Source organism: Balaenoptera musculus, chromosome 5, assembly GCF_009873245.2.
Source record: "Balaenoptera musculus isolate JJ_BM4_2016_0621 chromosome 5, mBalMus1.pri.v3, whole genome shotgun sequence".
NCBI classification, from domain to species: Eukaryota; Metazoa; Chordata; class Mammalia; order Artiodactyla; family Balaenopteridae; genus Balaenoptera; species Balaenoptera musculus.
In genome coordinates this window covers 136,337,958-136,362,627 of record NC_045789.1, presented here as the reverse complement: position 1 = coordinate 136,362,627, position 24,670 = coordinate 136,337,958, and the positions used below count along the sequence as shown (strand labels likewise).

The 24,670-nt window shown below is 46.8% G+C and overlaps 1 protein-coding gene across 1 annotated transcript; it reads left to right on the top strand.

Annotated features, from left to right (window-relative positions):
* The first annotated feature begins 4,126 nt into the window (after window positions 1-4,126).
* On the top strand, window positions 4,127-22,878 carry GRPEL1 (GrpE like 1, mitochondrial). Its single transcript, XM_036853677.1, has 4 exons — window positions 4,127-4,279; window positions 6,684-6,846; window positions 8,193-8,274; window positions 21,718-22,878. The coding sequence occupies exons 1-4, from the start codon at window positions 4,185-4,187 to the stop codon at window positions 22,062-22,064; spliced, it is 687 nt and encodes a 228-aa protein (XP_036709572.1). The 5' UTR covers window positions 4,127-4,184; the 3' UTR covers window positions 22,065-22,878.
* The last annotated feature ends 1,792 nt before the right edge of the window (window positions 22,879-24,670 follow it).

Genomic DNA, 24,670 nt, shown 5'->3' with positions numbered 1-24,670 from the left:
CATTAGCCTCGTGATACAGGCAAGAGACCCAATCATCTCTGCTCATCACAGGGTCATGGCTGTCACCTCAAGATGCCTCTGGCTCTAGTTCTGGGTTTGTGATCAATCCAGGGTCAAGGGGAGACAGAGAGTGCAGGTGCCCAAGGTCCCAACAGGGATGAGAAAGAGGAACCCAGGAGGGAAAGGCTAATAGTCCTATACTCTCCTACCATTTACATTTTGTAACATTTCTATAATGAGCATCCATTATTTTTATAATGAGAAACTGTCCCTCCTGCCAACTCTCAGGCTTTGCACCCTTCTGACTTTTCTTCTGGCTAATGGCTGATTCGACCGACACACAGGAGAGTTCCAATCACAGTAGGCTTGTGATGAACAATTTAATCAGCCTCGGGTTCAAACTCTCTGATGTCCAAGGGCTCTTTAAGACACTCTCCTCAGGATTGGGGAGTTTGCCGCTGCTCTCTCCTTCCCTGCCCTTCCAGGGTCTCTGTGGGAGGAACTGATGGTGCCGAGGGCTGCACCTGAGTCATACCTGGAGGCCACTAGTTCCAGCCGGCTGCTGTTGGCCTTCAGATGCTCTCGGGGAAGTGGCTGCGAGTTAACGTGTTTGCTCGTTCCTCATGCAACTGATTTGGCTCTTTCTGCAGAAAGTTATTTCAGCTTGAACGTCTGTGGCCCCTTCTGGTGGCATTTTCTTACCAAGAACATACATTTCAGTTTGGAGCCCGTGTGCTTGGGAGGAATGTCAGTGAAATCTGCTGCCGGTTTCAGGTCCCTCTTCCAGGAAAGTCTCTTAACCAGGGAGCCCCTGTTTCCTCCAGGTGGAGGTTTTTATTCGGTGGGGGTCTCCTGTAGCACGGAAACAAATGAACAAACAAACAAAAGTGGGCCAAGAATAAGACCCCATGACGGGAATGGGAACAAGGTTTATGGTTACTCCATTCTGTGTACTGAGATCCCAAATACAGATAAAGTGGAGAGGAGAGAAGTAATGCCCCTCAAAAGGCCGGGCTGGGCTCTGGTCTGGGGACCTGCGCAGATGGCCTATGGAGTCCAGTGCCCTGAGACAGCAGATGTGAGGCCCTCACATCCTCGCTGGTGGCCAGAGGGGGGCCGCTATCTGCTCCCTGAGGCCACCTTCTCACTCCCCTGCCCATCTTCACACCAGCAGCAGTGATTCGAGTCTTTCTCATGCTGTGAAGCTCTCTGCCTTGGCCTCCTGGAGGAAACTCTCTGCTTTGAAAGGGGTCACCAAGGTCAAGCCTCCCAGATACTCCCCATGAAGGTCACTGACTTGACACGCCAACTACATCTGCAAAGCCTCTTCACAGCAGCACCTAGATTGGTGTTTGACTGAATAACCAGAGGATGGGTATCTTGGGCCCACCTTTAGAATTCTGTCCACCACACCCATCATACCCATATATATATTCTTTAATTTGCTTATTTCAGAGTTAAAGGATGAAATTCCATGCTCCAGCTGGGGACAATAATAATAATAATAAAGATGACGATGCACCTTGTGGCAGCAGCCAACATTCTGATGAGGGTTCTGGCCCTGATGGTCACATGGGCTGGGATTAGTCGGGAAAAACAGGCAAGAGCTCTGCCTTCTCCCAAGTGTGACGAACCTGGCCCATCCCCCATCCCCCCATCACTGCAGGGCAGGCTGGTCCAGTAGAGGACACCTGCATGGAGCCTGGCACTTGTGGGCACTCAGCTGTCATGAGCATCACACCCATAGCCCACCTGCTGTTGTGCCTTCTGCACGACCTTCTCCTGAGGACATTTTCTTTTAAACACAGCCCCATCCTTTTTGGGGTCACCATGGGCTGTTTAGCTTGCTCTTCCTGCACCCCCTGTCCGGGCCACCCACTCTCTTTGCTAGAAATTCATTCCAAGGGCTGATGCAGGAGTCTTCCCACACAGGCAGCTTCATCTCCGCGTGCTGATGACTTGCAATGAGGTGACAAAGAAGTTCCAGACTTCAGGGAACTACCTGAGCAGGCTCCCAAGGGCGTAGTTCCCAATGCTGCCACGAGGTGGCAGCACAGACAGGCCTCTGTTCCGGAAAATCTGCCGTTTGGGATGTAATAGTAGATCTGGGGCCTGGCCTCTCGGCTGTCCTGGACGGACCAGGGATTCAGTGTCCCAGAAACATCGCCACTGCAACAGCCAGTGCTTGTCTCTGTCTCAGGACACAGCGGCTACCACTGTTGATCGTCCCCATGCTGCACTGTGAGCTATTTACAGCAGGATTCCCATCTGATTCCCTTGAGCCCTAAGAGTTAGGAAATGAATAGTTGTACCTCTTTTAAACCTCACAATAAATGATATAATCCCAGTTCTACAGGGAGGGAATCAATGCTGAGAGCAATTAAATGACTTGCCCAAGGTCACAGCCAATGAGAAACATGACATGTTTTAAATTTTTAAAAAAATTTTATTGGAGTATAGTTGATTTACAATGTTGTGTTAGTTTCAGGTGTACAGCAACGTGATTCAGTTATACATATACCTATATTCATTCTTTTTCAGAGTCTTTTTCCATATAGGTTATTACAGAATATTGAGCAGAGTTCCCTGTGCTCTACAGTAGGTCCTTGTTGGTTATCTGTTTTATACATAGTAGTGTCTGTGTGTTAATCTCAAGCTCCTAATTAATCCCTCCCCCTGACATGTTTTACATTTTATTACAGAAAACTTCGGGGCTTCCCTGGTGGCGCAGTGGTTAAGAATCCGCCTGCCAATGCAGGGGACACGGGTCGAGCCCTGGTCCGGGAAGATCCCACATGCCGCGGAGCAACTAAGCCCGTGCGCCACAACTACTGAGCCTGCGCTCTAGAGCCCACAAGCCACAACTACTGAAGCCCGCGTGCCACAACTACTGAAGACGGCGCGCCTAGAGCCCGTGCTCCACAACAAGAGAAGCCACCGCAGTGAGAAGCCCGCGCACCGCAACAGAGTAGCCCCCGCTCGCAGCAACTAGAGAAAGCCCGCGCGCAGGAACGAAGACCCAATGCAACCAAAAATAATTAATTTAAAGAAAAACAAAAAAACCCCCAAATATGACATGCAGGCAGCACTGCACTTGGGACACCACGGGCTCCAGCCCCGGGATCTCAGGGACGCCGCAGGCTCCAGTCCTCCGTCCTGGCGGAGAGACAGCAGGCCAGGCAGTGCTGAAGCAGGGGCCACGCCAGAGCTCCCAGGGCGCCTCGCTGCAGGGACAGCAGCTGAGCGACACCTCCTCTTCCAGCACCTCGGGTCCTTCGTGGCACATGATACGGTAGCACTGACCTTTGACAGATTAACGAAAACATTTGGATTTATGAGCTTTGGCTGTGTCCCCAGAGCCTTCCTCGGTGCTGTTCTTATCTTGTTATGCTTTGTGTTTTACTCTGATAAAACTGAAGGTGAAAGAAGAGCGCAAACAGACAACAACACACACCCAATTCCCCTCACCCAGCACCAACGCCTTCCTGGGTTTTGGTTTTCGCGTTAATAAAACTCACAGGTAGCGACGGAGTCCCCTCCGGCCACCAGCCCTCGCCCCTTCCCCCTCCTCCGCCGCCGCGGAGCCACAGGCAGGACGGGCGGTGCTCCCCTAACACTGTTTTAACCGACTTTTCTAAAGTCCTGCGGTTGCCCGTGGACGTGCTTCTGTCCTTGGCCTATTTGCATTTAGCCCACACTGAGCGCCCGGTGCCCGGCACGGTTCCAGGAGCTCGCGCTGCAAGTGAGAACGGGGCAAATGCCAGCCCCGACTCACCGCCGACACCCAGAGGAAAGGGCGGCCCGAAAGCTGCAACGCGCGACCAGACGGGAAAACCGACTAGCCCCTCTCTGCGCTCTCAAGCTCGCACTTCCGGCGCCCCACCCCCATGCTCCCTCCCTATTGGTTCTTCCTTTGACCACGCCCCTCCGCGGAGAATCTCCTCCCACGGTTTCCTTCACCTTTCACCTCCTCACCTTCTCGGGATCTGGAAGGCCTCAGACCCCGCCCACCGGGGGAGGGGAGAGGGCGCCTCCAAGACCTGCAATTAGTGGTGAGTATGATCTGTCCATCAGAGGAGAAGCGGTGGTGGATTGGCTGAGGGGAAGTAGTTGGGCGGGGAAGGAAGCACAGAGTCTGCGCGAGTGTCCTGGTGGCCGAAGGGACGGGCCAGCCGCCTCAGCGCATGCCCCGTGCGCGCGCAGTGCCGGCGGCAGTGATGGCGGCTCGGTGTGTGAGGCTGGCGCGGCACAACCTCCCGGCTTTGGCGTTGTCTCTCAGGTAAGGGGCGCAGGCTGCCCGGGCTGAGGAAGAGCGCGGTGCGCGTGCCGCCCCCGTCCCCTCCGACCCGAGCTCTGCCCGGCTCCGGCCCGGGCGCTGTGGGCGGCGGTTCCCCAACGCGGGGCGCGGACACCGCGGGGCTGCCCTGCGGCCTCGCTGCCCGTGCTGCCCGCGGGGCGGGCCCTGGGAGGGTGGGACGGCGCCCCGCGCGAGCCTGAGGCCGCGCCGAGCCGCCCGCGAGCCCAGGCCGGCACGAGGCGGCCGCGTGTGCGGGTCCCCGGGGCGCGGGGTGGCGGCGCGCTGGCTCCTTCCGCTCGGCCCGAGTCCTCGTCCACCTCCGCGTGCCCCGGAGCCTGAGGTCAGAAGGGCAGCGGCGCCTGCCCCGCCGTGGGGACAGCGGCTTATTTCGACAAGAGCGGTGACTCCGCGGCGGGGGTCACGAGGCAGTGCCCTCACCTTGGCTTTTCTTCTTTCGTGTTTTTTTTTCAACCTGCGGTTTCTGCTTTTTCAAAGTCCAGCCTCGTAAGTTAGTTTAGCGAGTGCTTAGCACCTTCTGCGTTGGGGGAGCTTCCCAGAACCAGGTTATCTGGTAGAAGACAGGCTGGGTAGAAGGTGCGCAGAGCAGGAGCTGGGCTTTCCCCGCAGGAGCTGCTTGAGTGATGGGGAGACCGGGCCGGGCAGCGGGGACTATGGTAGTGCGCGGGGATGCAGCTGCGATTCCAGCCCGATACAAGGTGTAGAACTGTGTGGGAACAAGCCCACCTGGAAAGCCCGAGTGAAAAGGCCTCTTTGCTCAAGTAATTTGTGATTTTTTTGTATCTGGAATTAATTGCCAGGACAGCGTGAATTTCTGCTCTGAGAGCTGGTTTTGTGGAAAGAGGTTCAAGTTGGGGAGTCTAGAGAGCTGAATTGTATGCGTAGCTTTCGGAGTAACTGAGCCCCCGGAGCCTCCGTCTCCCTCCCTGAAAAGCAAAGCAAGACTCGCTCTGGCTGCTGCGGAAGCCTCTGGCGCTCCAGGGAGGTCGGTAGAGCGGAGGTGACCTGCAGAAGGGCGGTGACTGTCGCACCCAGAGGTCAGGACATCTAGGAAGAAAGGCAGGCTTCACAACAGCACACTCAGTTTTCAGATTATCAGGTTTTTTTTCATCACAAAAGTAAAAATAACAGTAAAAAGTTATTGCATTTCAACCCCAGGGTAACAGACTAATGAATCCTCTTATTGCTTTCTGCGGGCCTCAGACACATGTACCTACACAGGATTTCTGGTTTGAGTTTATAAAAGCAGGGTCGTGTTTTGTGCATTTCTCTAAGTTGCATTTCTTCCTGCACAGTGCACCCGTGGCGTAGCCAAAAGATGGCAGTTTAACATATTCTATTTGGTAGCTGCTCAGTATTCCAGATCACGGAAGCAACAGCTTGTTCAGCCATCTCCTTCTGACCAACGATCTGTTTCCGGTTGCTGTAAACATCCTTGTACATATGTTCTGTGTACTCCTAGCTTTCCTGTTCATCGAGGCAGTTTTTTTTAATCTGGGAAGAAATCGCATGTGGTTTATTTTCAGGTTGGACTGTGGCATAATTAAGAGCTCCACTGGACCTGGTGCAGAGATGTGTATCATTCCTTAGTGGCTTTGTGGCCTTGAGTTTATCACTTAACCTTTTTCATGTGGGGATCAGATTGGGTAATACTTTAAGTCCCTTGCAACATTAGTTTTAGAGCTCTTTGTATTTCCCCTGTACATACCATCCCCATGCTTTTCCAACCTCCATGCCTTTGTCCAAGCCCTTCCCTCTTCCTGAAGTGGGTCTGTCTCGTCCATTCCTGACTCTGTGTGAACTCTTAGTTATCCTTCAAAGCCCTGCTGCACAAACCGTTTCATTGCCTTCCATTTCCCCAAAGCTAGAAATATTCTACTCTGAGCCTCCCAAAGTGCATGGTTCCTCTTTTATCACTTTCAACCTCACATTACGGTTCTTTGTGTGTAGATATCTTTTTTGCATGACCCAAGTACCCTGTGGGCAAGATCTCTGCCCCTTAGCTTTGTAATCAGCATCAGCACTGGGCCTCACCTCCAGTAGTAGCTACTGCATTGCTATGTGGTGGGGTCTGGGTGACCATATCTCAGAAGGAGATGTTTAAAGTGGGGAGAAGAGGAGGTTAGTACCATAGCCTTGGTACACTGACATATTAGTTTAGGAATGTGTTGCAGAAGACTTTATATCAACAAACAGCTTCTATACGTCATATGCAGTTTACCTTTATTGGATCTAAAGTAAATCCTCTCTCCCCCATGAGTCAGTAGCAAATAGTTTTAAATCCGCTCTGATTTCTGAAGTCATACATCTGACTTTACGAAGCAGAAAAACCATGATCTTAACTTCTAGCATGTGGACTTGTCTTTAGGTCCTCTCCTCGGCTGCTGTGCACAGCTACAAAGCAGAAGAACAATGGCCAGAACTTGGAGGAGGACGTGGGTCAGAATGAACAGAAGACAGATCTGCCCTCTGCAGAGAAGACACTGATGGAAGAGAAGGCCAAGCTGGAAGAGCAGCTGAAGGAGACCATGGTAAGGCTGCGGGCTCTCGTGGGGAGCGTGGTCTTTCGAACTCCAGGTGAGCCTTTTCCGAGGACGTCTGGCCAGCCTCCGTGACGACAGAGACGGAAGCCGGACAAATCCCATCATTGTCCAAGGACTACGGCTGGGTCCTACAACAAGTTACTACCAGAGAAGGGATAGAACCCAAATCCTGTGTGGCTCTGGTTGTCATGAGGGTCATCTCTGTGTGCTACCTAGGTTATATTGAATTAAGGCTTAAAATGGTCTTTACAGGTGAGGACTATTCAGTAGGGCCCTTTAAGCTGGTCTTAGGGAAGGACAAGGGTGGGGGGCAGAGGTACGGCCACGTGGTGCTCTCCTAGGGAGGTAGGAGTTTTATGAACTGATTAGTAATATAGATTATGATCCCATGTGGAAAAGCATGAGTGGCACAAATCGAGCTCTGTAAGCATTTAAGAATGATAATATCAAATACTGTGTGTTGGGGCTGTTTTAATCCCTTTATTTATATTAGTTCTCACAACAACCCTGTGAGTCAACCGTTAATATCCCTGTTTACAGATGAGGAAACTGAGGTCCAGGACGGTTTGGTAAACTTCCAAAGGTCACCTGGCCACTGAGTGGCAGGGCGAGGGCCTGAGCCTGGGAGGCCTTGCTCTTAACCACGGCATTGGAATCGCCTGAAGGCTGAACACAGTAACCTGGTGCACACGAAAAATAGAAATTCCAGGAGATGGATGAGATTACAGGAAAAGTTGGTTCAAAATGAGGAAGATACCAGAATTCAGATGATTAGTACACAATAAACGTTTCAGCTGAATCATATCTGGGCAATGTTAACAATACCAAAGGTTCATTGATGGGGTTTTTCCTCTTCTGTGGCGTAGAGGCCAAAGCTGTCCACTCAGGTTCGTTGTTCTCCTAAACCTCTCTTCAGGGTGTGGGAACTGAGGCGGGTCAGCCCCTAACTGGGGTTCTAGGATTCCCTTAAGTTGGAGACTCTGCTGAGGAATGAATGAATGGTCCTTCCTTGAGGAGAACCATCGGAACCACGAGAAACTAGAAGCTTTTCCTTGTCCTTTCCCCAGCTATATACTGAGAGAGAATGGCCTTGGGGGCTACATGAATATGCGACACCTGCCCATCTTATTCCCCACTTGGTGGAAATAGTGACGCAGGTTAATTTGTTTCTGTTTATTAAGCAGCAGCTGTCTAACCCAGAATCTCAAACGTGATGATAGCTGTTACTTGTGTTTTGACTTGGAGTTTATTATATCAGATTTGCTTTCCTATGAATTTGTCCCATATTTAATTCATGTGAATCAGTCTTTCTTTCTCCCTTTCTTTTTTTTAAGGAAAAATATAAGCGAGCTTTAGCAGATAGTGAGAACTTGCGGCAGAGGAGCCAAAAATTGGTGGAGGAGGCGAAACTATATGGTAACTTTCAACATTATATGATATTGATCGTGGGGAAACATGGGGCAAGGAAGGGGAGTATCAGAGTGCCAGGCACAGTGATTAGCCCCGTGAGGAGGTGGGGAGCCTGCTGGTTGCACCCCCTCCAGTTTCTGAGATGGGTCAGCTGTTGTCTAGAAGGAGCACAATTGCCCTTATGACTCGCACTCGGAGTGGTGAGCGTGATTCCTTCAATGAGGAGCGTATCCTTTGCTCTTCCACACAAAGACCTCAGTGTGAGCCTGCAGGTAACTAAGAGGTCGGCTCTGTGAGGCTCAGTTCCTTAGCTGGAGCAGCCCTAACATTGGTCTCACTTAGGACCTCCTCAGACGCTGTCTGCATTGTCACCTTTGTATGTTTCTGTCATCATCCTTCCAGTTTTTACAGTCGAGATCAGTGAGGCTGAAATGACTTGCCATTCAGCACAAACCTGGTAACGGCGCTGGCACTGAGGCTCGTCTCCCAACCCCAGATGTGTTGTGTTGATTACCCAGAAGGCTACCATTTGAGTACCTGTGGGGACGGAGCTTCCGGTCCCCTTGTTGTAGATGCAGAACCTCAGGTTCACAGTAAGACCTTAGGTGCTCACAGTGGAAACTATTGATAAGATCTGAGTTCAACACAGAGAACAAATCTTTTTTTTTTTAATTTTATTGAAGTATAGTTGATGTACAATGTTGTTAATTTCTGCTGTACAGCAAAGTGATTCAGTTATACATATATATATTCCTTTTTTTATATTCTTTTCCATTTTGGTTTATCACAGGATATTGAATGTAATTCCCTGTGCTCTACAGTAGGACCTTGTTGTTTATCCATTCCATATATAGTAGTTTGCATCTGCTCATCCCAGACTCCCACTCCATCCCTTCCCCACCCCCCTGCCTTGGCAACCACAAGTCTGTTCTCTGTGCCTGTGATTCTGTTTCTGTTTCATAGATAGGTTCATTTGTGCCATACTTTAGATTCCACATATAAGTGATGTCATATGGTATTTGTCTTCCTCTTTCTGACTTACTTCACTTGGTATGATAATCTCTAGTTGCATCTGTGTTGCTTCAAATGGCATAATTTCATTCTTTTTTTTATGGCTGAGTCATATTCCATTGAATATACATATATACCACATTTTTTTATCCATTCATCTGTCAGTGAACATTTCTATGTTTCCATGTCTTGGCTATTGTAAGTAGTGCAGCTGTGAACATAGGAGTGCATGTATCTTTTTGAATTATGGTTTTGTCTGGATGTATGCCCAGGAGTGGGATTGCTGGATCATATGGCAACTCTAGTTTTAGTTTTTTGCGGAACCTCCATACTGTTCTCCATAGTAGCTGTACCAATTTACATTCCCACCAACAGTATAGGAGTGTTCCCGTTTCTCCACACCCTCTCCAGCATTTGTTATTTGTAGACTTTTTAATGGTGGCCATTCTGACTGGTGTGAGGTGGTACCTCATTGTAGTTTTGATTTGCATTTCTCTAATAATTAACAATGTTGAGCATCTTTTCATGTGCTTATTGGCCATCTGTATGTCTTCTTTGGAGAAATGTCTATTTTGGTCTTTTGCCCATTTTTTGATTGAGTTGTTTGGTTTTTTGTTATTGAGTTTTATGAGCTGTTTGTATATTTTGGAAATTAAGCCCTTGTAGGTTGCATCATTTGCAAATATTTTCTCCCAGTCTGTATGTTGTCTTTTTGTTTTGTTTATAGTTTCCTTTGCTGTGCTAAAGCTTATAAGTTTGATAGGACCCATTTGTTTATTTTTGCTTTTATCTCTATTGCCTTGGGAGACTGACCTGAGAAAACATTGGTACAATTTATGTCAGAAAATGTTTTGCCTGTGTTCTCTTGTAGGAGTTTTACGGTGTCTTGTCTTATATTTAGGTCTTTAAGCCATTTTTTTTTTTTCACACACACACACTGTATTTTATTTTTACAAGAGATAAATAGACTGACACCAAGCATTGTACATGGATGACCACAACAAAAGCAACAATGATTATTGCAATTACCAAACCTGAAACACACTCATACTATGTTATAATATTGACATTCAGTCCAGTAATCCTCCACTGTAACAGCTCCTTTACTTTGCAGTGAAAATTGATTTGTATATTCTTTGCCTCTGAGACCTTGTGGGATTTTTTTTTTTTTAATTCAGACAGAAAGTCACAAAAATTATACTCATCCTCATCAGTTCACTCAGTCCCATGTAATTAAATTTTTTTTTTCATCTTGATCTTTTGTTAGCACTTTTTTGAGTTCATCAGTTTTTCATTAGAGTTCTGAAAATGCTTATTCATTCAGTTCAGCAGTACAGTCAGTTACCAGAAACCTGTACTTGTCAGAGTCTTTTCCATGAATTTCTTGAAGATGAAACCCTTTTATAGGAACATACTTGCAAAAGCATCAGAGTACACCCAGAACTGTCTGTAAATGACAAGACTTAAAAATGACCACAGTTAAAGATTTGATGAAAGTTCATAATAATGCAGTTGACAAGAAAATTAGTTATTTCTGAGATATACATTTTAAAGTAATAACTAGGATTATGACTTATAACATTATACCAGAACATATAAGAGATTTAGAAATTTCATGTAATGTCTGAAACATTTATATTAACATATTTCCATACATATTTCCATACAAATACAAATATAAGATTTTTAGAAATTTCATGTAATGTCTGAAACATTTATATTAACATATTTCCATACAAATACAAATATAAGATTTTTAGAAATTTCATGTAATGTCTGAAACATTTATATTAACATATTTCCACACAAATAACCCAATGAAAGTTTAGTATTAGTTGTTTTGTTTGTTTTTTTATACTGCAGGTTCTTATTAGGCATCAATTTTATACACATCAGTGTATACATGTCAATCCCAATCGCCCAGTTCAGCACACCACCATCCCCACCCCACCGCAGTTTTCCCCCCTTGGTGTCCATATGTCCATTCTCTACATCTGTGTCTCAACTTCTGCCCTGCAAACCGGCTCATCTGTACCATTTTTCTAGGTTCCACATACATGCATTAATATACGATATTTGTTTTTTCTCTTTCTGACTTACTTCACTCTGTATGACAGTCTCTAGATCCATCCACTTCTCAACAAATGACTCAATTTCGTTCCTTTTTATGGCTGAGTAATATTCCATTGTATATATGTACCACAACTTCTTTATCCATTTGTCTGTTGATGGGCATTTAGGTTGCTTCCATGACCTGGCTATTGTAAATAGTGCTGCAATGAACATTCGGGTGCATGTGTCTTTTTGAATTACGGTTTTCTCTGGGTATATGCCCAGTAGTGGGATTGCTGGGTCATATGGTAACTCTATTTTTAGTTTTTTAAGGAACCTCCATATTGTTCTCCATAGTGGCTGTATCAATTTACATTCCCACCAACAGTGCAAGAGGGTTCCCTTTTCTCCACACCCTCTCCAGCATTTGTTGTTTGTAGATTTTCTGATGATGCCCATTCTAACAGGAGTGAGGTGATACCTCATTGTAGTTTTGATTTGCATTTCTCTAATAATTAGTGATGTTGAGCACCTTTTCATGTGCTTCGTGGCCGTCTGTATGTCTTCTTTGGAGAAATGTCTGTTTAGGTCTTCTGCCCATTTTTGGATTGGGGTGTTTGTTTCTTTAATATTGAGCTGAATGAGCTGTTTATATATTTTGGAGATTAATCCTTTGTCCGTTGACTCGTTTGCAAATATTTTCTCCCATTCTGAGGGTTGTCTTTTCGTCTTGTTTATGGTTTCCTTTGCTGTGCAAAAGCTTTGAAGTTTCATTAGGTCCCATTTGTTTATTTTTGTTTTTATTTCCATTACTCTAGGGGGTGGATCAAAAAAGATCTTGCTGTGATTTATGTCAAAGAGTGTTCTTCCTATGTTTTCCTCTAAGAGTTTTATAGTGTCCAGTCTTACATTTAGGTCTCTAATCCATTTTGAGTTTATTTTTGTGTATGGTGTTAGGGAGTATTCTAATTTCATTCTTTTACATGTAGCTGTCCAGTTTTCCCAGCACCACTTATTGAAGAGACTGTCTTTTCTCCATTGTATATCTTTGCCTCCTTTGTCATAGATTAGTTGACCATAGGTGCGTGGGTTAATCTCTGGGCTTTCTATCTTGTTCCATTGATCTATGTTTCTGTTTTTGTGCCAGTACCATATTGTCTTGATTACTGTAGCTTTGTAGTATAGTCTGAAGGCAGGGAGTCTGATTCCTCCAGCTCCATTTTTTTCCCTCAAGACTGCTTTGGCTATTCGGGGTCTTTTGTGACTCCATACAAATTTTAAGATGATTTGTTCTAGCTCCGTAAAAAATGCCATTGGTAATTTGATAGGGATTGCATTGAATCTGTATATTGCTTTGGGTAGTATACTCATTTTCACAATGTTGATTCTTCCAATCCAAGAACATGGTATATCTCTCCATCTGTTGGTATCATCTTTAATTTCTTTCATCAGTGTCTTATAGTTTTCTGCATACAGGTCTTTTGTCTCCCTAGGTAGGTTTATTCCTAGGTATTTTATTCTTTTTGTTGCAGTGGTAAATGGGAGTGTTTCCATAATTTCTCTTTCAGATTTTTCATCATTAGTGTATAGGAATGCAAGAGATTTCTGTGCATTAATTTTGTATCCTGCAACTTTACCATATTCATTAATTAGCTCTAGCAGTTTTCTGGTGGCAGTTTTAGTATTCTCTATGTATAGTATCATGTCATCCGCAAACAGTGACAGTTTTACTTCTTCTTTTCCAAATTGTATTCCTTTTATTTCTTTTTCTTCTCTGATTGCCGTGGCTAGGACTTCCAGAACTATGTTGAATAATAGTGGTGAGAGTGGACATCCTTGTCTCTTTCCTGATCTTAGAGGAAATGCTTTCAGTTTTTCACCATTGAGAGTGATGTTTGCTGTGGGTTTGTCATATATGGCCTTTATTATGTTGAGGTAGGTTCCCTCTGTGCCCACTTTCTGGAGAGTTTTTATCATAAATGGGTGTTGAATTTTGTCAAAAGCTTTTTCTGCATCTATTGAGATGATCATATGGTTTTTATTCTTCAATTTGTTAATATGGTGTATCACATTGATTGATTTGCGTATATTGAAGAATCCTTGCATCCCTGGGATAAATCCCACTTGATCGTGGTGTATGATCCTTTTAATGTGTTGTTGGATTCTGTTTGCTAGTATTTTGTTGAGGATTTTTGCATCTATATTCATCAGTGATATTGGTCTGTAATTTTCTTTTTTGTAGTGTCTTTGTCTGGTTTTGGTATCAGGGTGATGGTGGCCTCATAGAATGAGTTTGGGAGTGTTCCTTCCTCTGCAATTTTTTGGAAGAGTTTGAGAAGGATAGGTGTTAGCTCTTCTCTAAATGTTTGATAGAATTCACCTGTGAAGCCATCTGGTCCTGGACTTTTGTTTGTTGGAAGATTTTTAATCACAGTTTCAATTTCATTACTTGTGATTGTTCTGTTCATATTTTCTGTTTCTTCCTGGTTCAGTCTTGGAAGGTTATACCTTTCTAAAAATTTGTCCATTTCTTCCAGGTTGTCCATTTTATTGGCATAAAGTTGCTTGTAGTAGTCTCTTAGGATGCTTTGTATTTCTGCGGTGTCTGTTGTAACTTCTCCTTTTTCATTTCTGATTTTATTGATTTGAGTCCTCTCCCTCTTCTTCTTGATGAGTCTGGCTAATGGTTTATCAATTTTGTTTATCTTCTCAAAGAACCAACTTTTAGTTTTATTGATCTTTGCTATTGTTTTCTTTGTTTCCATTTCATTTATTTCTGCTCTGATCTTTATGATTTCTTTCCTTCTGCTAACTTTGGGTTTTGTTTGTTCTTTCTCTAGTTTCTTTAGGTGTAAGGTTAGATTGTTTACTTGAGATTTTTCTTGTTTCTTGAGATAGGCTTGTATAGCTATTAAACTTCCCTCTTAGAACTGCTTTTGCTGCATCCCATAGGTTTTGGGTCGTCGTGTTTTCATTGTCATTTGTCTCTAGGTATTTTTTGATTTCCTCTTTGATTTCTTCAGTGATCTCTTGGTTATTTAGTAACGTATTGTTTAGCCTCCATGTGTTCGTCTTTTTTACGTTTTTTTCCCTGTAATTCATTTCTAATCTCATAGCATTGTGGTCAGAAAAGATGCTTGATATGATTTCAATTTTCTTAAATTTACTGGGGCTTGATTTGTGACCCAAGATGTGATCTATCCTGGAGAATGTTCCGTGTGCACTTGAGAAGAACGTGTAATCTGCTGTTTTTGGATGGAATGTCCTAGATATATCAATTAAATCTAACTGGTCTATTGTGTCATTTAAAGCTTCTGTTTCCTTATTTATTTTCATTTTGGATGATCTGTCCATTGGTGTAAGTGAGGTGTTAAAGTCCCCCACTATTATTGTGTTACTGTCAATTTCCTCTTTTATAGCTGTTAGCAGTTGCCTTATGTATTGAGGTGCTCGTATGTTGGGTGCATATATATTTATAATTGTTATATCTTCTTCTTGGATTGATCCCTTGATCATTATGTAGTGTCCTTCCTTGTCTCTTGTAACATTCTTTATTTTAAAGTCTATTTTATCTGATATGAGTATAGCTACTCCAGCTTTCTTTTGATTTCCATTTGCATGGAATATCTTTTTCCATCCCCTCACTTTCAGTCTGTATGTGTCCCTAGGTCTAAAGTGGGTCTCTTGTAGACAGCATATATATGGGTCTTGTTTTTGTATCCATTCAGCCAGTCTATGTCTTTTGGTTGCGGCATTTAATCCATTCACGTTTAAGGTAATTATCGATATGTATGTTCCTATGACCATTTTCTTAATTGTTTTGGGTTTGTTTTTGTAGGCCCTTTTCTTCTCTTATGTTTCCCACTTAGAGAAGTTCCTTTAGCATTTGTTGTAGAGCTGGTTTGTTGGTGCTGAATTCTCGTAGCTTTTGCTTGTCTGTAAAGCTTTTGATTTCTCAATCAAATCCAAATGAGATCCTTGCTGGGTAGAGTAATCTTGGTCGTAGGTTCTTCCCTTTCATCACTTTAAGTATATCATGCCACTCCCTTCTGGCTTGTAGAGTTTCTTCTGAGAAATCAGCTGTTAACCTTATGGGAGTTCCCTTGTATGTATTTGTCGTTTTTCCCTTGCTGCTTTCAATAATTTTTCTTTGTCTTTAATTTTTGCCACTTTGATTACTATGTGTCTCGGCGTGTTTCTCCTTGGGTTTATCCTGTATGGGACTCTCTGCACTTCCTGGACTTGGGTGGCTATTTCCTTTCCCATGTTAGGGAAGTTTTCGACTATAATCTCTTCAAATATTTTCTCTGGTCCTTTCTCTCTCTCTTCTCCTTCTGGGACCCCTATAATGCGAATGTTGTTGCGTTTAATGTTGTCCCAAAGGTCTCTTAGGCTGTCTTCATTTCTTTTCATTCTTTTTTCTTTATTCTGTTCCGCAGCAGTGAATTCCACCATTCTGTCTTCCAGGTCACTTATCCGTTCTTCTGCCTCAGTTATTCTGCTATTGATTCCTTCTAGTTTAGTTTTCATTTCAGTTATTGTATTGGTCATCTCTGTTTGTTTGTTCTTTAATTCTTCTAGGTCTTTGTTAATCATTTCTTGCATCTTCTCAATCTTTGCCTCCATTCTTATTTGCCTCCATTCCGAGGTCCTGGATCATCTTCACTATCATTATTCTGAATTCTTTTTCTGGAAGGTTGCCTATCTCCACTTCATTTAGTTGTTTTTCTGGGTTTTTTTCTTGTTCCTTCATCTGGTACATAGCCCTCTGCCTTTTCATCTTGTCTATCTTTCTGTAACTGTGGTTTTTGGTCCACAGGCTGCAGGACTGTAGTTTTTCTTGCTTCTGCTGTCTGCCCTCTGGTGGTTGAGGCTATCTAAGAGGCTTGATGGGAGGCTGGTGGTGGGTAGAGCTGACTGTTGCTGTGGCGGTCAGAGCTCAGTAAAACTTTAATCCACTTGACTGTTGATGGGTGGGGCTGGGTTCCCTCCCTGTTGTTTTGCCTGAGGCAACCCAACGCTGGAGCCTACCTGGGCTCTTTGGTGGGGTTAATGGCAGACTCTGGGAGGGCTCACGCCAAGGAGCACTTCCCAGAACCTCCGCTGCCAGTGTCCTTGTCCCCACGGTGAAACAGAGCCACCCCCCGCCTCTGCAGGAGACCCCCCAACACCAGCAGGTAGGTCTGGTTCAGTCTCCCCCAGGGTCACTGCTCCTTCCCTTGGGTCCCAATGTGCACACTACTTTGTGTGTGCCCTCCAAGAGTGGGGTCTCTGTTTCCCCCAGTCCTGTAGAAGTCCTGCAGTCAATTCCCACTAGGCTTCAAAGTCTGATTCTCTAGGAATTCCTCCTCCCGTTGCCGGACCCCCAGGTTGGGAAGCCTGACGTGGGGCTCGGAACCTTCACTCCAGTGGGTGGACTTCTGTGGTATAAGTGTTCGCCAGTCTGTGAGTCACCCACCCAGCAGTTATGGGATTTGATTTTACTCTGATTGCGCCCCTCCTACCGTCTCACTGTGGCTTCTCCTCTGTCCTTGGACGTGGGATTTCCTCCTTGGTGAAGTCCAGGGTCTTCCTGTCAATGATTGTCCAGCAGCCAGTTGTGATTCTGGTGCTCTCGCAAGAGGGAGTGAGAGCACGTCCTTCTACTCCACCATCTTGGTTAATCCTTTAAGCCATTTTGAGTTTATTTGTGTGTATGGTGAGAGGTTGTGTTCTAACTTCATTGATTGACCTGTGGCTATCCAACTCTCCTAACACCACTTGCTAAAGAGACTGTCTTTTCTCCATTGAATATTGCCTCCTTTGTCAAAGATTAATTGACTATAGGTGTGTGGGTTTATTGCTGGGCTCTCTATTCTGTTCCATTGATCTATATGTTTGTCGTTGTGCCAGTACCATGCTGTTTTGATTACTGTAGCTTTGCAGTATTGTCTGAAGTCTGGGAGGGTTATGCCTCCAGCTTTGTTCTTTTTCCTCAGGATTGTTTTGGCATTTCTGAGTTTTTTGTGGTTCCGTATAAATTTTAGGATTATTTGTTCTAGTTCTGTGGAGAATGTCATGGGTAATTTGATAGGGATCACGTTAAATCTGTAGATTGCTTTGGGTAGTATGGCCATTTTAACAATGTTAATTCTTCCAGTCCAAGAGCACAGGATATCTTTCCATTTCTTTGAATCATCTTCAGTTTCCTTTACTAATGGTTTACAGTTCTCAGCATGTAAGTCTTTCACCTCCTTGTCAGGTTTATTCCTAAGTATTATTTGATGGGATTTTAAGAGGTTTTTTTTTTTTTACATTCCTTTTCTGATATTTCATTGTTAATGTAAAGAAATGTAACCAGTTTCTGTATGTTAATCTTGTATCCTGCTATCTTGCTGAATTCCTTTATCAGTTCTAGTAGTTTTTATATGGAGTCTTTAGGGTTTTCAAAATATAGTATCATGTTATCTGCATATGACAGTTCTACCTCTTCCCTACCATTTTGGATACCTTTTATTTCTTTTTCTTGTGTGATTCCTGTGGCTAGGACTTCCAGTACTGTATTGAATAGAAGTCGTGAAAGTGGGCATCCTTGTCTTTTTCCAGATTTTAGTGGGAAGGTTTTCAGCTTTTCACCAAAGTATTATGTTGGCTGTGTGTTTGTCGTAAATAGCTTTAATTATGTTGAGGTGTTTCCTCTATACCTACTTTCATAAGAGTTTTTATCATGAACGGTTGTTGGATTTTATCAGATGCTTTTTCTGCATCTGCTGAGATGATCTTGTGGTTTTTGTCTTCTCTTTTGTTTTTTTTTAATTTTTATTTATTTATTTATTTATTTATTTACGGCTGTGTTGGGTCTTCATTTCTGTGCGAGGGCTTTCTTCTAGTTGTGGCAAGCGGGGGCCACTCTTCATCGCGGTGCGCGGGCCTCTCACTATCGCGGCCTCTCTTGTTGCGGAGCACAGGCTCCAGACGCGCAGGCTCAGTAATTGTGGCTCACGGGCCCAGTTGCTCCGCGGCATGTGGTATCTTCCCAGACCAGGGCTCGAACCCGTGTGCCCTGCATTGGCAGGCAGATTCTCAACCACTGCGCCACCAGGGAAACCCTCTTCTCTTTTGTTGATGTGGTGTATCGCATTGGTTGATTTGCATATGTTGAACCATTCTTATGACCCTGGGGTGAATCCAACTTGGTCGTGGTATATGATCTTTTTTATGTGTTGTTGGATTCGGTTTGCTAATATTTTGTTGAGAATTTTTGCATATGTATTCATCAAAGATATTGGCCTGTAATTTTCTTTTTTGGTTGTGTCTTTGTCTGGTTTTGGTATCAGGGTGATGGTGGCTTCATAGTGTCCTTCCTCTTCAGTCTTTTGGAAGAGTTTGAGAAGAATTGGTATAGGATCTTTGTGTGTTTAGTAGAATTCGCCTGTGAAGCCATCTGGTCCTGGACTGTTGTTTGTAGTGAGTTTTTTATTTATTTTATTTTATTTATTTATTTTTGGCTGCATTGGGTCTTCGTTGCTGCGCACGGGCTTTCTCTAGTTGTGGCGAGCGGGGGCTACTCTTTGTTGCGGTGCGCGGGCTTCTCATTGAGTTGGCTTCTCTTGTTGCGGAGCACGGGCTCTAGGTGCGTGGGCTTCAGTAGTTGCAGCACGCAGGCTCTAGGTGTGCGGGCTTCAGTAGTTGTGGTGCATGGGCTTAGTTGCTCTGCGGCATGTGGGATCTTCCCAGACCAGGGCTCGAACCCATGTCCTCCGCATTGGCAGGCGGATTCTTAACCACTGCACCACCAGGGAAGGCCCAAGGCCTGTTTTTAGTGTGGATGCCTGCCGCCTCTTTCCTCATCGTGTCCTGGCCATTATCCCCTTGATAGGAGGTGTGACTGGTGGTGTGGGGACCAGAGTCAGCACTGGATTTGAGCGGGGCCTCCTCTCTGCTCTGTGGCTGTCACAGCCCTGTTGGGGGCAGGTCCTGCTCCCTGGTTGTTGGAATAGAGGCCCCCAGATCCGCTTCTGAGCTGCCTTGTGGGGCGGGCAGGACTGGAGCGCTCCCGCTGGAAGGGGAGCCACTCACCGTCCCTCCACCAGCGCCATCCACCAGGGAGTGTGCTCTGTGATGCCATCTGTCACCCGTTGTGCGGGCTCACGAAGTGCGCTGTTGTCACACTGCCCTCAGCCCCGCCTGCGCTGTGGGAATGCAGGCAGTCGGCCCTGGGGTCCCTCAGGTGCTCTGTGCACAAAACCATCAGCACAGATCCAGAGGTCAGGTACCAGGACCGGAGTAGTCGTGCGCCGGGACCTGCCGTGGGAGCCGTGGGGGCAGCCCAGACCCCGGCCCTGCCTCTGTGCGTGCTCACAAAGCCCACGGCAGCGAGGGCCAGACCTCTCCCCGCCGCGGGAGCACCCGTTTCCACTCGGATGTCCCGCACGCGCTGCTGAGTTTACAGAGTCGGCGGCAGTGGCGTGGATCATACGGCCGCGGGGAGGGGGCTCTGCTTTCAGTCTCACCTCTGCGTGTGGGCAGCCCCCTGGCACTGGCACCCCCAGAGCTCATAAAGGCGGCACCCAGCAAGAGGCTGCCATGGCGGGCCCCACCCTTCCCCTCGCGGGCCCCTTAACAACGGCGCTTCACTTCTTCTGGGAACACTCTTCGTTCCTGGATGCAGTCACCTCAACTCCTGTTCTTCTTCCTCTTTCTGGTCATCCCCTGCACTGGCTGCGTGTCTGTCGCCCTCCGCGTGTCTGGGTTCTTCAGGGCGCGGAGCAGGCCTCCCCTCCTCCTCTCGCCGTCTCCCCTGCTGACTTGCCCTCCCACGGGTCTGAATGGCATCCACGCACAGGTTCTCTTTCCAGTTCAGACATTTCTTCTGCGTTCTAGTCCTGTATGTCTTTACCTGGATGTCTCACGGGTATTTTAAACTGGATTCTCCCCTCTGCCTGTGCTTCCTTTCTTCCTCATTTGAGTAAATGATACCGTTGCCCACCCAGGTGTTTAGGTCAGGCATGTGAACTACCCTCTCCTCCCTCAAGCCCACTCCCCTCCCTTCCAGTGAGTGGTGATGCCTGGACTCTGGTTCATCCACTTGTCTCTGCTGCCTCCGCTCTGGTCCAGGCCAGCTTCAGCTCTTGCATCCCTGCTCCACACCCCAGGCAGAGAGTGGCCACAGCAGACCTCTGCCCATTCCACTGCCCCATCTGGAACCTTCAGCTACTCTGGGTCTGCATCTTCCTGGTAGGCTGGCCGCCCTCAGTTCCTCCAACGCGTGGCTCCCTCCCGACTCTCCAGGCCTCGGTTCCTGGAACCTTCCTCCGCCTACCCTGCCGAACCGCGTCCCTTAGGTTAATCTGTCCTCAGCACTCATGAGTGCGCCTTGTGTAAGTGTGATTGTGATTGTACTTGCCACTTGTGTGACCATTTCCTGCATGTCTCAGAGACCATACGTTCCATGTGGGCAGACATTCCCCGGGAGCTAGCACAGGGTTAATCGTTAATAGACGCTCCCATCTTTATCGGATAGGTGGAATTTTAATTTCATTTTAAAGCAGTGGGGTGAAAACCCTGTGTGAAAGGGTAAAGCCTAAAACGAGCGCTGCCTCCTTCGAAGCGCACAGCCTTCAAGACCCGAGAAGCCTTGAGTGGGCCGCGCTGGAGCCTCACGGTTGCTGCACTGCCAGGGCCAAGGTGGGGCGGGCCAGGGGAGCTGACCCCATGTGGGCCTCTCACGCGCCCTGACCTCCTTCGTTCAGCAGCTGAAGCATTGTCTTGGAACCACAAACGTCTGTATTTATGCGAAGTTTTTTAACACGTTATTTCTTTTGTTAGATAAAGGTTAAGGCTTGGGGTGTGTCCCGGTAAGTTTTACCCCACGGTGCCAAATAATTGCTAACGTGTATTGAGTACTTAGTGTTCTAGGTGCTCTGAGTGTGTGTGGTTTTGTCCTCATAGCCTCACTGTGTTAGGTACTGTTATCCCTGTTTTATAACCAAAGAAGCTGAGACCTGGAGAGGTTAACCAGGATCACACGGGCAGTTCGGTGATGGCCAGGGATGTGGCCCCAGGCCCCATGCTCTTTAGCTGAGGCGGCCACCTGGGCCCCTTCCTGGCTCTGCTGTCTGCGGGAACGACGTGCTCCGGGGTTTGCATGTCCTCTTAGCCTGGAGCAGGACTGATGGTGGTTCTGCAGGTTTTCCGCTGCTGGTCTTTATTCCTCATTGGCTTTTGTCTAAACCCCAGAAAAGTTTGTCTGTTTTTTAATCCAGCCATTGAAATTCTAGGGCAAATTAGTGATTTGAAAAGGTGTCATTAAATAGCCCACGTGTGACATAAACAGGGCTTATAGTTTTGAGTTGCCCATGCAGTTGATACGGAATGCAAATGCTGTTCTTCTTTAACTTCGTGTAGGCATTCAGGGCTTCTGCAAGGACTTGCTGGAGGTGGCAGACATTCTGGAGAAGGCAACACAGTGTGTCCCAAAGGAGGAGATTAGAGACGATAACCCGCACCTGAAGAACCTCTACGAGGGGCTCGTGATGACTGAGGTCCAGATCCAGAAGGTGTTCAGGAAGCACGGCTTACTCCGGCTGAACCCTGTGGGGGCCAAGTTCGACCCCTACGAGCACGAGGCCTTGTTCCACACGCCGGTTGAGGGCAAGGAGCCGGGCATGGTGGCGCTCGTTAACAAAGTGGGGTACAAGCTGCACGGGCGCACCCTGAGACCCGCCCTGGTTGGGGTGGTGAAGGAGGCGTAGCGGCCCTCCCGGGCTCCGGGGCTTTGTTAGGATCACTCGCTGACTCGGGCCGCTTCATCTTTTCTGGTCTGCGGGCGCGCTTGACCTTTTCCTAAACCTTGTTGCCAGGCTTTAGTGACCAGTGGCTGGACAGGAAGCAAGCCAGTTGCACAGTCGTGTTAATGAACATTCGGGAGTTACTAGTTCCACGTGCTTACGGGACAGGCCGGCGGGACGCTACTGGACCCTAGGGTATCGGGAAAAACACCGTGTCTGCTCAGACTCGGGGGACGTCAGGGTATTTCAAGTGAATAAAAGGTCTTCAGGAATCCTGCTGTTCGCTAGCTGGCTGCGCCGGCTGCACTGCGTCCTCTGCGTCTCCCTGTAGCACGCGACTTCCTGGACTGCTTAGCCCACCACCCGTCACTCAGTGAAGGCAAGGCAAGAGTTTAAACATTTTTCTTGCTAAGAAAAGTTGTACGATGCCCTTGGTGAAGAACATATTTGAGTTCGTTCATGATCAGTTACTGGCTCGCTGCTAAGAGCGATCATCTTCTGGCTTTGGGAGATGTGAGACCCGCGGGCACACCCTAACGTCCTCACCTCCTTATTTTGCCAGTAACTGAATTTGACACGCTGAGTTACTTTTGTCCTGTTTGTTCGTCTCTTTATAGAAAGGTTTAAATCTATACCCAACTAGTTACTAATGATCAGAAGGTACTTTCCCTAGTAAGATGGATTTTCTTAGAAATCTGAGGACTGCGTGCTTGGTATGTTTTAAATGTTAAATTTAAAATTTTATTTCAGAGGATTAAAGCCCTGTTGTTTATTTTCCTACGTTCTGCTAGCTCTGTGCTTTGGTGGAGGAGAGCAAGGAGACCCTTACTAAGCGAAGTGTGACTTAGCTTCCCGGGTCTTTGCTCACTCCTGCAGCTGTGTGCCTGACACGCGCAAACGTGTTGGCTTCTGTCCCGGGAGGGGACCGTGGACACTCGGGAGCAGCAGCAAGGACACATGACCGGCAGGCGCTGAGCCTGTGACTCGCCGCAGGACCCTCCGTTCCTCACGTTAGGGGAAGAGTTGAGTGAGTGAGGCACTCTTAAAAACGAGGGAAAAAAGTAACCTTCCACTAGCTTTGCTTCTGAGAGGTACTTCTAGGGTTAAAGGTCAACACTGTTACTTCGATTTACTGCACAAAAAAGGTGGGCAGTCGATTTGAAAGGTGTAGGTAATATTTCCATAATTAAAATTCCAATTTATACCATTTCAAGAAATTTCCCCCCTTTTTATAAATTTATTTCATTTTTGGCTGCATTGTGTCTTCGTTGCTGCGTGCAGTCTTTCTCTAGTTGCGGCGAGCGGGGGCTACTCTTTGTTGCGGTGCGCGGGCTTCTCACTGCAGTGGTTTCTCCTGTTGTGGAGCACGGGCTCTAGGCGCGCGGGCTTCAGTAGTTGTGGCACGCAGGCTCTAGAGCGCAGGCTCAGTAGTTGTGGCACACGGGCTTAGTTGGTACACGGCACATGGGATCTTCCCGGTCCCCTGCATTGGCAAGCAGATTCTTAACCACTGCGCCACCAGGGAAGCCCTTCCCCCTTTTCTTTTAAGCTGCTTTAAATAACTTGGTCAAGGGCATAGACCGGAACTAAAGGCAGCAGTACAGCATATTGAGAAACAGCCGAGAGGTACGCCTGCTCTTCACACTGTGGCTGTGAGCACAGCCTTTCGCCTCCCTGGACTCACCTGTAAAATGAGGGTGAATAAGAAAAGTAATTTTCGGGGCTTCCCTGGTGGCGCAGTGGTTGAGAATCTGCCTGCCAATGCGGGGCACACGGGTTCGAGCCCTGGTCTGGGAAGATCCCACATGCCGCGGAGCAACTGGGCCCGTGAGCCACAACTACTGAGCCTGCGCTGGAGCCTGTGCTCCGCAACAAGAGAGGCCATGATAGTGAGAGGCCCGCGCACCGCGATGAAGAGTGGCCCCCGCTTGCTGCAACTAGAGAAAGCCCTCGCACAGAAACGAAGACCCAACACAGCCAAAAATAAATAATTTTTTTTTAAAAGTAATTTTCAAACTAATTTCTGTGAACGTGTGCAGTCCCCTCCCATCCCTTTTCACCTAGAGCTGCGCCTGCAAAAAGGCGCTAAACCTAGAGATGGTCTCGCTTAAAGGTGATCAGCTATTTACTGTTTCACTCATCCACAGTCACTGCTAACAGGAAAACATTTAATTTTGTACACACTGACACTGGCAATTAAAGACCCGTGGGCCGCACCGTCGTCGAGTTCCTGGGTTTTGCGTGATCGCGGCCTGGATTCGTAGCACAGTGTAGGTGACAGAGGCACGCTGTCTACTCACCATCGGCTCTCCCGGCCTGGCTCCACGAGAGCTCTGGGTGTTCCGCTTCTTTCAGGGAAGGAGAGTGGCGTGAAGGGTTTTCTGCTTAACTGAAATCTATTTTAACTCTTCACAGTTTGGAGGAAAAACTGGTGTGACACGTTAGTGCCACACTATGACGTCACGGGCTGACTGTCCCCCATCCTGATTTTGAAGGCTGGCTCATAGCATCTATGAGACTGAAAAGCTAAGGCTCCAGGGGCAGGCGGTAAAAAGCAAGCAGTGACACTA